This window comes from Nannobrachium achirus (genome assembly GCF_963921795.1).
Source record: "Nannobrachium achirus genome assembly, chromosome: 18".
NCBI classification, from domain to species: Eukaryota; Metazoa; Chordata; class Actinopteri; order Myctophiformes; family Myctophidae; genus Nannobrachium; species Nannobrachium achirus.
The window spans coordinates 32,436,198-32,450,249 of record NC_137825.1 but is presented as its reverse complement, the minus strand read 5'-3'; the positions used below and the strand labels follow the sequence as shown (position 1 = coordinate 32,450,249).

General features: G+C 43.1%; 1 protein-coding gene across 1 annotated transcript in view; it reads left to right on the top strand.

Moving 5' to 3' along the window:
• Positions 1–242: 242 nt before the first annotated feature.
• LOC308303245 (protein sidekick-2-like) overlaps positions 243–14,052 on the top strand; it is a gene marked incomplete at its 3' end in the record, with an annotated part of 219,311 nt that continues 205,501 nt past the window's right edge. Inside the window, exon 1 of the mRNA XM_080747572.1 lies at positions 243–337. Coding sequence (XP_080603698.1) covers positions 258–337 — 80 coding nt within the window. The 5' untranslated portion in view covers positions 243–257. The remainder of the gene's footprint in view (positions 338–14,052) is intronic.

Here is a 14,052-nt window from a genome sequence, read left to right as displayed (position 1 = left end):
TAACTGTGTCGATACTCTGTATATGCACTTATACTGTATGTGAGTGAGAAAACAATGTTGCACATCGACTCCAGTTCTCTTCTCAGTCATAGTGAACCAGTGGTCTAACGTGAAGCCCCCCTGTCCTGTCCCGTCCCGTCCTGTCCTGTGTGTCCCCCTCCCCCCTCCCCCTCCTAGACGACGTGCCTCCCTACTTCAAGACGGAGCCGGTGCGCAGCCAGCTGCACCTGGAGAGGAACCGGCTGGTGCTCACCTGCATGGCCGAGGGCAGCTGGCCCCTGGAGTTCAAGTGGATCCACAACACCACCGAGCTCACACACTTCTCCCTGGAGTACAGGTAGGACACACAGAGAGAGACGTTTGTTTTCTGGGAGGTTTGTTTTCTCGACCACAAATGTAATTAAGAATGCTATTTTAGGACTTGCTAAACCATGCTAAAGACCCACATTTTCACTGTAGAGGGCTCCTACGTTCACTGGTTGTTTTTGTGTTTTGTGGGAGGTGTGTGCTTATGTGCGTGCGTGCGTGCGTGCGTGCGTGCGTGTTTAGTTTGTGACAGAATGCTTTGTTGTTCTAGTCTAGTCTTCTTTGTCTTGTCCTATGTTGTAGACTGCACCCAGGGCCAGTGTAATAACTGGATGTATCTTCCTGATCCATGTTATTCAGACGAATGCCTGGTTAAGCCAGATCAGAACAGAAGACGGCAACATGCCATTGCGTTCTCACTTTTTATTCTGCATTTATACGGAGACGCAATAGTGATTGAAAAGGCGGTAGTGTGCATGCCAGGTGGCTAGGTGGCGATGATGCGCTGCCAGATAGACCAATCACGCATGCGTAGAACCATTCCGTTGACTTCCTGTCACATGGCTTTTGTTAACATCCGCACGCGGCGTGAGCCGACATGAGTCATGTGGTCACACTTTTGTCGTTTCCTAACCCTGTTTACATGGAGACGGGACGCGGAGCGTTTCCAAAGATTTTCACTTTGATTCAACCCCCGAAAACGCTGTTGTTGTCTAAACCAGGGGTTGCCAAACTTTTTTTGTCTCAGGGCACCCCATAAATATCTTTTTAATCCGATGCGAGGCGTTGTGTGCTTGTAGATCGGCTGTTTTCACTAGTTTTGTGCGACAGTCTTGTATGATGAAGCAGGGCTTTGCTTTACCAAAAGAAGTACACATTTGAAACTTAGAGATACAAGGTTTCTGCCCGACAGTGACGATATTTGAGTGATTATGTTAGGAGGAAAATGTTGAGATAACAGCCATTTTGGTTAGAACTGACTGAAAATAACTTTGTACTTCCAAGTTTAAAATGATACTCAATATTTTTTCAAGTGTCCAAATAAATTCCAAATATTATCAAATTATCTCGCGGCACCCCTGGACTGCCGTCGCGGCACCCCAGGGTGCCCCGTCACCCACTTTGAAAACACCTGGTCTAAACGGACGACACGTCTGACATTTTATTTTTGCAGTTTTCTCTAGAAACCGTCTCCATCTAAATGGGCCCTTAGATAGCATGCAGATGCTTGGTTCATAGGTTTATCCTATGGTTTCTATGTACAGATTGTTATTTAGATAGCATGTTGTTTAGACAGATGGCAGGTTCATTGATGACCTGGTATCCTATGGTTTCTACTGATTGTTATTTAGATAGTATATCGTCGCTGTCGGGTGGAAACCTTGTATGTCCAAGAACGTTCGTTTTGTATTTATCATTTTAAAAATGAACTAAACTAGTGAAAATAGCAGATCTACAAGCACACAACGCTTCGCACCGCGAGGCCGTTGTGTGCTTGTAGATCGGCTGTTTTCACTACTTTTGTGCGACAGCCTTGTATGATGAAGCAGGGCTTTACTAGGTGAAAAAACATACAAACTTGAAACTTGGAGATACGAGGTTTCTGCCCGACAGCGACGATATGTTAAGACGGTTGGCAGCTCCACTGTCTACCTGCTATCCTATGGTGTTAGCGTACAGATTGCCATTTAGATAGCATGTTGTCTAGACTGATGCTTGCTTCGTTGTTTACCTGTTATGATTTTCCTGATTGTTATTCAGATAGTATATTGTTTAGACAGATGCTAAGTTCATGGCTATAGTTCACTGAGGCGTTACATTGTTCTTTCTCAATTTTTATGTATGTGATTATTTACCTTTCTGTTGATAATAGTGTCTGCTACTGTAGATACCTGAACCGAGAGAGAGAGAGAGAGAGAGAGAGAGAGAGAGAGAGAGAGGTATTTTTATACAAGGCTATTTTAGTAAACATTGTCTGATCCTGTATTGTGACGATGGTGTAGAATAATATGACACAATAATAATACAAAAGTACAATATTTGCCTCTGATATGCAGTAGATGTAAACCTATAGAAAATATAGAAATACCTCACAATTAAAGGAGTCCATGTTCATACAGTAATTGGTCCTCATTCATTTTCACTACACAATGCCTCCATTTCTATCTCATGTACTCACTCTGTCTCAGAGGGATGTGGGCAGTTCAGAAACATACCTCTCAGCGATGGTAAGCAGAGCTGTCCATTCCTAGAAAGATAACATGCTGAAATAGAAGCCTTTGCATTAATAATAAATGAAACCATGTTTGAAATGACCGAACCTACCTACCGATGATGGTCACTGGTAGACATGTTTCCGAGCTGTCCACAGCCCTCCTCTGAGACACAGAGTGAGTAGATAGAAATGGTTCTTACTAATGAGCATTAATAGTGAGGACCTATATATGAAGATACATTACGCACCTCACCCATTTAATGGCTGAGGTGCTCCTTTAGGTTCCGTACTTGAGTACATGTATTTAGTTACCTTTCACCACTGCTCTCTCTCCCTTATGGTAGAGTGACCATGGTGGACAGACCAAGTGGTGGCACGCACGCACGCACGCACGCACGCACGCACGCACCCACGCACGCACGCACGCACGCACGCACGCACACACGCACACACACACACACACACACACACACACACACACACTTACCTCGCTGCCGTCTACAGGAATGGAAGGACAGGACCAGATAAAATGTCTTTAACGTTAACTGGGAGATCCTTATCACGTGGCAAACACTGGCCTTATCTCTGTATGTGTATGTGTGTGGTGCGTGCGTGCGTGCGTGCGTGCGTGCGTGCGTGCGTGCGTGCGTGTGTGCGTGCGTGCGTGCACACACACACATGTTTCACTATCTCTGTGGGGGCAATAAGTCCCTATGAGAGACTAGTGTGGATTTGTGTCTGTGCTTTTGTGCATGTTCTACACACACATACACACGCACACACACACACACACACACACACACACACACACACACACACACACACACACACACACACACACACACACACACACACACACACACTGGAGTGCAATGTACAAGTGTAAATAAAACACTGTGGTATGGAAAGATAGCTGACACACAGACTCACCCCAGCGGATATGTGGACGTTTTATTGAACGTGCGTGCGTGCGTGCGCACCCTGCACGCTTGTGTGTGTGCGTGCGTGTGCACCGTCCGTGCACTCCGTGTGTGCATGAATATGTATACATGTATGCCAGAGTGTCTGTTTGTCTGTCTGTGTGTGTGTATGAGTGTGTGTAGCCTACTGAATATGTATTAAAAGCATGGGGTGAACACAAGGCCAGCAGTGTTCCATGTGTTGTTGATGCAGTGTGTGGCCCGGTCCCTTCCATGGCACCTGAGGGAGGCAGGGACACAGTGACACTGGGGACACGGTGACAACGGCTAGTGGTGGAAGAAGTACTCTGATGTTTTACGTAACCTCTTAAACCCCAGCATCCTTATTTTGGGGCAGAAAATAGCAGATCAACAACGATCGGCTATTTTCAGCCAAAGCCCTTCCCCACTAGTTGGTTCAGACCCTGAATCGCTAGCCACACCCCTTTAAATTTTTGTTTTGGCGATTCAGGGAGTCTGGTGTTGCTCTCACTGAAGAGGTTTTCCTCGTTTGGAAATCCGTACGGCGAATCAGCGTTGTGAATCAGCGTCTTGTGATCAGCGTGGGTGGGGTTTTCCCAGAACTCATGTGCAATTCGCCGCCGCCGGACAGGACTGCACACATCGCGGTAAAATGCAATCGTATCGATCTCGCTATGAAACATCAGTAGCAGACATGTTATGTTGTGTTTATTACTATTCGTTGTGCTCCTTCCTATTCCTGCTGTTTCTTTAGTTAGCAAGTAGTACTAGCAAGCAACAGGCTAGCCACTAGCCAGCCACACATATAACACTACGTCATCTGCTTTGCTACTGTTGTGTTGGTCAGACGGTGAACCAATCGCAGAAGACTGCCTCTTTGGCAACACCCATCCCAGAAACAGCTCTGGAGGGAAGCACTTTCAGACTGAATAATGGAGTGAAACAAAATGTCAATTCAGGCTGAGTGTCAGGCTACTTCTCCACAATAACGGAAAAAAACTGAAAGATATACTAGTAGAGAGCCCTGATGGATTACGGTCAACTATGATACACAATCATATAGGTTTTAAGTGATTCAGTAAAAGTAGAACTGCTAAAGTAACCATAGTGGAGTAAAACATACAATATGAGTAGTGGAGTAGAGCGCTGTTTCTCAAATCGTGTACCCCTTGGGGAAATTTTTTGCCGTAGTCAGGGGAAGGGGGTACTTTGCTTCGGAAATCAGTGTAAAGGGGTACTGCAGCCAAAAAGGATTGAGAACCATTGGAGTAGAGCGTATAGATAAATTGGCAGACTCAAGTAAAGTAAATGTATCTCAAAACTGCACCTATAAGTACAGTTACTTGAGTAACTTTCCACCAGGCCCACAGTGTCACAGGTCAGTGTCAACACGGTGACAACGTTCCCCGGGGACACTTTCGCCGTGTTATTGGGTGATAGAGTGGCTGATCGAGTGATAGAGCAAGAGATTGAACCACTGTCCACGCTGCCTGACACTGCTGTGTGTGTGTGGTGTGCATGCACGCGTGTGTGTGTGTGCGCGTAATAGACATTGTGAGAACAATTTTAGCTGGACCTCACAAAAGTAATGGGTGTTTTTTTACGGATTTGGGGAGTTAAAGGTTTAGGCTGCAATTAAATGAAGATTCGAATCGGGGTTTGGGTTAGGATTAGATACTTTGAGCGGTGGTTCTTAACCATTTCTGGGGCCCACTGGGGCTATTCAAAAATAGCAGTGGCACACAGTGCGACACTATGAGCTTGTAGATCTGCTATTTTTGAAAAAACTTGAAAATGTGTGCTTATATCTTTGAATATATATTATTTTAAGGCGATTTTTTTTAAACTGAAATCTTTGCTTCTGGGGGGTCCCTGGAACAGAATATTTTGACATGCGGGTCCACGGTCAAATACCTAACCCAAATACATATAATTCTAGGGGTCCTTTGAGCACCACAGATAAAGATTCCAAGAAAAAATAACGCACATCCTCCGTTATTACTAAAAAATAAAAAAATGTCTGGCAAATCACTTTCAGTAGCTCAAATATTTATTTGAGACGACAAGCAGCATACACATAAACGTTTCGACCGTACTCGGTCTTCTTCAGTATACCGAAGAAGACCAAGTACGGTCAAGTACGATCCATTTTTTTGTTCACCACAGATAAAGAAACATACGTTTTTCTGAAAACCATTAGGATTTAGAAGACATTTTTAGGTGTATTTCAGGTCACCCATCTGGGGTAATAAGAAGTGTTGCAGTGTGTTGCTGTGAGTCTGAATACAGAAACCAGCATGGAAGAACCACAAAAGCGATTGGAGCACCATGGACAGTTACTGCAGCTCTAGGCAACATCAGCACCATGGACAGCTACTATAGCACCATGAGAAGCTGCTTCAGCAGTATCGAGGGCATGGGGCTAGTCCAGGGGTAGGCAAGTTGCTGCTCTAGACCCTCTCCTGTAGCTCCCAGTTGCTTGGGCAAAGAAGTATGCAATGTACTGTATGTTTTCTTTTGTTTTTGTTTTTACATTTTAATCATAATTGCGACCATAGGTCGCAAGTTTACTATGAAAACCGGCACATCTTGTCCGCGTATCTCTGTCTGTCTGTCTGTCTGTCTGTCTGTCTGTCTGTCTGTCTGTCTGTCTGAGGGTCACACCTGACACTGTGGTTCCCCTGACACATCACTGTGACATCACAGGTGATATCACCTATGTAAAAGTCCATATATGGGTATTCCCCAGAATCCCTTTTATGCCCATGAAGACCCCGGATGTCATCGATATACTGGCCAGATGGCCAAGACACGGCCCATATCTGTGTGGCTGTTTCACATAGGGATCTCCATGTATGGGCATAAAATGGATTGTATGTTGTGATGTCATGGGAACCACTCTAACAGAATCCCTTTTATGCCCATATATGGAGATCCCTGATGTCATCAATATTAAGCCCATATTTAACAGGACTTCATATGGGAATGCCCATATATGGAGGAAGACAGCCCTGACAGCCCATGTCTGTGTGTCTGGTTCAGACAGGGATCTCCATGTATGGGCATAAAAGGGATGTACCATCAGTACATATATGGGTACCAGGGGTCTCCATATATGGGTAACTGGTCCGATATTCCAGTTAAACATATGGCCAAGAATGCATGTCTCCCTGAGGCGTCTTACTAGTCTATCAGTAGGCATAAAGTTATTCTTACATTCTCATTATTGTAAAGAAAAAAGTGTCACCGATACACCAGATATAAATAAGAAATAAATTATTGAAGGGAAGTAAAGAATTTATTAATGCCTGGACATGTTTGTTTGCTTTCACCGCCAACGCTGCTGTCTTACTGGTATACTTTGTTTTGCTTTGAGAAATTAGCAAACAATAAAAAAGTAATATTGAAATACCAGAAAAGGCACAAATAAATAAATGAAGCAAACCTATTTTGCAGCTCCGGACAGATTTAAAAAAAAAAGAAATTGGGCTAAAAATGTATCTTTTGATAATAAAGGTTGCCTACCCTTAAAAACTCATTGACTGCCAGCATTGTCTTTCGTCTTTGGTCGTTCCCATTTTACACATTTTATCATTTTTGAAAAAAGAAAAAAAAGAAAATCATAGAATATTCTCTGATCAGGTGACCTTCCGGGTGCAACGATTTATTTTCACAGATCTACAAAACTGTATGTCCCCACACAAGTACCTTACAGTATTAGAAGTGTGTGTGTGTGTGTGTGTGTGTGTGTGTGTGTGTGTGTGGGTGTGGGTGTGGGTGGGGGGGGGGGTATTTTGGGCGAGTCACAGAGTGGATAGATGGGAGCTAATATTGCAGAGATCAGCAGTGCTCGCAGCCATCCTGGCGGTGTGAGATTATTAGGCACACCCTCCAGTATTTTGTAATCTCGCGATCGACCCGAAAAAGGACACAAATCCACAGCAATCTCCCCCCCACACACACACACACACACACACACTCACAACACCCAATAATTGTGAGATTTGGCAGAGAGAGAGAGAGAGAGATTAAGTTTAGCTGTAGTGATGTGATGTATTCAGTGTGGTGGAGGGCCATGGCTGGCATGGAATAAGCATTGATCTTTGTCATTTACCAACAATATTACTGGAGATCCAGGAAACGCACACACACAGGCACACGCACACGCACACACTGTCCTGCTGTTCATATACTCATTTGATTTATCGCTGAATTAAAATCAAACCCAATTAAGATCTGAGATAAAGTAAAGAAACGATCGACTCGTTCGCTAACACAGTGTGGCTTCCATGACCTCATCAGCGATTGAATCCCCCCTCCCTGAGTCCCTGTGCACTCACTGTGTTGTACCCTCACCACACCATAAATAACAGTGGTACGCGGTGCGCTGTGAGCTTGTAGTGCTGCTGTTTAAAAGATAAAACAATCGTAAAGATGTGTGATAATGTTGGACTGCCTGTTTTTTTAAACATTTGGAGTCCTTGGCACAAAATCTCTTCAGATGATGCTTATTTCCGATCTGGAGGTCAAATGTTTGTCGACTAGCTTTTTATAGAAACTAGAAAATGTCAGGGACTAGTGGAGAAGAGATCCAGAGATCATTTTTTAAAAGGTGATCCACACGTCACAGACACGGTGTGAGCTTGTAGATCGGTTGTTTTCAAGACACAGCCAAGTATAAGTCAGGCATTAAGATGCCATCAAGGCCTGCCAAAATACAACTTAGTCAATTAAATCAACTGTAGATAACTAAATCTTATGATAACTAAAATTAGGCTAAAACTAAAACATTTCCGATGACTAAAATGGGACTAAAACTAAATGGAATTTATATTCAAAAGACTGAAAAGAGTGACTAAAACGAAATCAGATTTTGCCGTCAACATTAACAGTGCTGCAAGCTCCTTCAGCAGCTGTGCTGAAGCCCCAGATAGGAGAGACAGGATGCCAAGGTAGAAACGGTGAGAAAAACACTCAGCATTGTGTAAACAGAAACTGAAGAGCCTTGTCGATGCCGCTGTTGCCGCAAAGAGTCTAAATATTCCATTAGTAACTTTTTTAACCGTCACTCAATGGGAAATAATCCATCATCACCCTCGTTGACTCCACTGTGCAATGGCAGAAATGTTTTCTCTGCCTTTCGCAAAACACTCAAACCTGCAGAAATGAGATTTTTAACGATTCTGCAGTTAGCATTAATAAGAACGGCACACGTTTTTGTTTTTCCCATGCCCATGACAGGTGTCTCGGAAAAAAATAAAGTGCATTTTTTCTCGAATACGTGACATGTTGACTTGACTCGTCACGCAGGGAGCCTTGTAATTTCCGTAGTTTGACCTCGAACGGCTGAGCTGGTGAGAGTTGCAGGGGATTCAGGGAGTATCAAAAAATATTTTTCTTTTATACCATGTGTCTTCAACAGTGGGTCCGGGACCCCTTGGGGGTCCTCAGAGTTACTACATGGGGTTCTCCAAATCTTTAATAGCTCACAACGCCTCGCGCTGCGAGGCGTTGTTGCACTAAGTACAGAGCGAAAGGTCAAGTTTATTAAGTATTGACGGTTCAAGTGGTTAAAGATCTGAAAACACAAATTGACATGAATCCAAAATACACTGACGATTGTGCTGTCAACCGATTAAACTTTATGGAATCTATGACAAGGTTGTGGAGGTCCCTGCTTCATCTCTCTCTCAACTAAGGGGTCCTTGGCCTGAAAACATTGAAGACCACTGTTTTATACCACTGTTTCTCAACGTCCGGTCCAGGGACCACCATGGGGCCAAATGGTCACTCTGAGAGTGTTTTCAAATGGAACCAAATGGACCCGAAAAGGAAACCAAAAAAATTACTTTCTGCCGAAGTGATCAGTGAGCCAGTGTGAGGGGACACCAGTTAAAATCTATGCTGATTCATCCCACCTTGTTGCCTATGTCCTCAGCCTATCAGAATGCTGGTTACATTCAAAAATCATTTCTGCCCAAGTCAAAAGGTTGGCTTAAAAGCCTAAATCATTTTGGAATGTAACAAGCATTCTGGCAATATGGCACAATCAAGCAGCAGTGTTAGGACAGTAGGTAGGCAGAAATGTCAATTTGGCCAAAAGATTACTTAGGTAATTATGAGGCTAACGAAACGCAGTTCGCTTCAAGCAATAAAACTAGTAAGACGCCTCAGGGCGACAAGCCGAGGTCGCGCCACAGTGATGTGGACATCAGGGCTGTGGACATCACGGATCTCCATATATGGGCATAAAAGGGATTTGTTCCCCTGGCATCACAGGGATATCCATATCTCCATATATGGGCATAAAAGGGATTTGTTCCCCCTGGCATCACAGGGATCTCTCTAACAGGGCATCATTAATATTGATGACATCAGGGAACTCCATATATGGGCATAAAAGGGATTCTGTTAGTGTGACATCACAGTGAAGCCAGAGCATGATGTCAGAGCGGCAAACCCATTTTGGTAGAGTGGTTCCCCTGACATCACAGTGACATCAGAGCATGATGTCAGAGCGGCAAACCCATAGACTGTAAAAAATGTGTACACGTCTACACAGACGGACAGACGCGGACAAGCTGTGACGTTTGTCATAGTAGACTGCAACCAAGCAATAATATAATTGTATAAAAAGTACCCATTTCCAAGGTCCCAGGCAGTGCTGTTTGTGTTGTGTGTGTTGTGTGTGTAAGCATAGGCTGTTTCTCGATCGCAGGCTTGGTAACTGGGTCCTTGGGTCCTTGGTAGTTCAGACTTGCAAGTTCGCCTTGGGAGTAAGAACTTCCGAGGACGGGAGGACGCACGTCGCTGATTCTGGGATTGGAACAGTACTTACTGCAGCGTACTTGGTGACGTCACCACCTCAGCTTGTCCTCTGTGTGGATATGCCCAGAGCAGATCTACAAACTAACAACTCGTCTTAATGCAAAGCATTGTTAGTTTGTAGATCAGGGTTCTTTGTAGTATAAAATAGGCATAGGCACATGCACTTTACGATATAAAAATATTATACAAACACCACTGTTTACAATGTACAATATAGGCATTTAGCAGGTGCTCTTAATCCAGAGCTATTAAAATAAGTGAGGACATAAAACCACAACGTAGCCTATTCTCTTTTATATAAATGTTAAAACGTTTTTGTTAATATGCTTATAATGTAGGGTTAGGCCTATCAGCCAGGAAAAAAAATACACGACTTGGCATGTATTATGATAGGCGTCTGGCTACTGCCCGATTGTGTAATTTATGAGAGCCTTAGTAGGCTACAGACCCTAATGCATTGCCACCAGAACAATATAGCAATGCGTCGTTTTCTTTTTTCATGATTTGCGCACCAAAATTTGGAAAGTAGCCTATATGGCATGCCTTTATGTTATAGGCCTACTGTAAACACATCGACAATGTAGCCTGCAGTGCAGGTTATCATCACTGGCCACTCACAGCCACAATTCTAAGGGGATTCTTTTATGAACTCATCTTTGTTTTACATTGGATAGCCTTTCCTGTGGCATTATTTATAATGTGTCATTATTTATGACACATTATCAATAATGCCATATGAAAGTCTATCCAGTGTAAAACGAAATGAGACAGTAGCCTATACTGTCAGGCTTACTTTACATTACTTCAGACCATTTATAAAATATTCCATTTAACATTTTGACAAAACAGCAATTTTTACATTGCGGTGCCACTGCCATTTCGTGCCCACCTATGCTGTATGCTATTATTATTCCATTGTCGCATCCTGCATCCGTTGTCATACCTCTGGTGTTGGAGCCAGGAGGAGGTGAGAAGAGAAGCTTGCTGCCTGCATCTTTGAAGGTCTGGGAGCTCGTTTGGAATAATGTTGATCATTGTAGGTTTAGGGTGGCTATTAGTAATAATGTATTTCCCCCACTGTGTACAAAGTAGGCCTATATAATAGAATATAAAACTAAACAAAATAAACATTCAATATTTAGCAGAGACTAATGGTATTATTTGAAAATATCACTGTGTCTACAATTTAATTCTGCACATCAAAACAAGTTAAAACTTACGTTCACACATAAAGTGGCCTATAAGACAAAATCGCACACAAACCACAGGCATAGGAGATGATCTCAAATTTTATTCTCAAAATATAAACAGAATGAAATTGATGGATAGAAAGAAAGAGGAGAGGAATGAAATGCATGAATGATGTACTGTACTGTATATGACATGAAGTAAACAATTGCTGATAACCTCTTTAATGTGTAGGCCTATTTATTAACACAATACTGCATAATGTTATTCTATTTACCTGATTATGGATGGAGCCAACTGTCACACACCTTGCAGACGTATTAAGCTAAATAATGAGTTCATGAATCCATTATCAAAACATCTTTGGACTGCTTCAGTCTACTGTACTTGTATGTCACACATGTCACAATGGACCATTCGTATACTGTAGCCTACTTTACATGCATGACACACAATGGACCATTCATATGCATATTCCATTCCTACATATAGCGCATTGACACACATTGTTGACAGCTTTTGTTAAGAGGTGTGAAAACTATTAATGCAACTTTAGTCCTATAAACAGTGGCCCTACACACTCACACACCCCTAATACTAAATTTGAATAAACACATGCATATTTCTCTGGACGAATTCCTCTTGCTTGGAATTGCTTGGAACAGTGTAGTCCTGATGGCCAGTCATCTGCAGTCAGGTTAGCGGCGGCTGGCGGCGACTCAAGCGTCCACACGTTCGGTGCACCGGTTTGAAGTTAATTTACAACATTCAAGCCTAAAATAAATCATAAAACGACACTCCGTGGCAAAACGAAAAAAATATTCGGACTGTACTGCGGTCCGTCTGTGTCAGCCATACTGGTTTGTTTTTTGCTGGCTCTCTTGTGGGTGGTCCTATCCGGGTCGTGTTGCATTCTGGGCCATTTGCTGTGGAAAGTCTACAGAAGTCAGCTCCGATGCATCCTCTGTAAAGTGGGAGGATCAAGTTCACATCCGGGAATTTGGTCTCTACTTGGTCAAATGCAGACTTGAGATTGGAAGGGTACTTGGGCAGCAACTTATGACGTATCACAAGTTCACGAGGACTCAAGTCTAGACAAGAATCCACATCGATAAACAGCCTTAGTCTTGGCTCCACTCACCTAACTTGGAACACCTGTTTCCTTTCTCCTAATTGCCATCAGTTACACACCTGCCTGCCTGGTGCTTGCATAGCTGAATGTTAGGGTCTGCATGCAAACAGATGCAGATGTTACAGTGTAGAATGGGATCCAACAGATTAAATATTACATCAAATGGGGGGTCCATGGACTAATGCACATCAAACTGGAGGTCCTTGAAATGAAAAGAAGTTTCAAAACATCGGTTTAAACAAATGGAAGCCCAGGTGAGACACTATCCGAGTCTGTATGAATGTGCAGGCATGCCTGTGTGTGTGTGTGTGTGTGTGTGTGTGTGTGTGTGTGTGTGTGTGTGTGTGTGTGTGTGTGTGTGTGTGTGTGTGTGTGTGTGTGTGTGTGTGTGTGTGTGTGTGTGTGTGTGTGTGTGTGTGTGTACTGTAAGTGTGCGTGCGTGCAACTGAAAATGTGTGCATTTATGATTCTGTGTTCCCATACATTCTACTGTGCTTGCGTTGCATGTTTTGTCTGTGTGCTACTATAGCTGTCGGTGGGAGATGTGGGGGTCCTATAAGCACTGAACCAACAGAGCCTGCATGGGAGAGAGAGGGTTCAACGCCACCAGTTAAAGTAGAACAAAACCACAGAACACATCTACTGCTTAATGTAGCACGGAGAAATGGAGCGCTGGGCACACACCGAGTAAATTAACCTGTAGCTAGCTAGCTCTCTCTCTCTCTCTCTCTCTCTCTCTCTCTCTCTCGTCCCCCCTACCTCTTGTTAATCAACCCATAGCTCTGTCTGGGTTTAACAGCACACATTCTTTCTTTCTTTCATATTATTAACTTGACACAATTTCATGGCAGCTCTGTACAAATTAGTACAAGTTCAGTCCAATAATATTCCATGTCCGGCAGCCAGAGTCGAAAGGCTCGGTTTGCTAACGAGATAGAGAGAGGAGCAGCGTTTGAAGATGCAGCCTGCGTGCGTGTAGTTCATCCATGAACCATAACTTTGTTAAAGTAATGTTAGCTCCTTTTGTGTAATTTCGTTCATATTTTGGGGGGATTATGAGAACTATATATTTTTTGGAAACTTCAGGGTATAACAAATCAGATAATCCATGATTCCATTTGCAAAATCCCTAAGGGAATTTTTGACAACTGCTGAAAGTTTGCGTCCCATCCACTTATACACTATACTATAAAGGAAAAAAATACCCCCAAAAAAATCTGCTTTAAGTAGCATGTGAGGGGTCAAACTAGGGTTGGATTCTGAATCCATTGCAAGCTTTTGTTTTGCATGAAAAACATTCCTTGGGTTTAAAAAGGCCCCCACAAGACTGAAAAGTGATGACTCATCACTAAACCATAGTTTTGTTGGGGCCGTTTTTAGCCAAATTAATGTTTTTTGTGCAAAACAAATGCTTGCAATGGATTCAAAATCATGAGAAACCC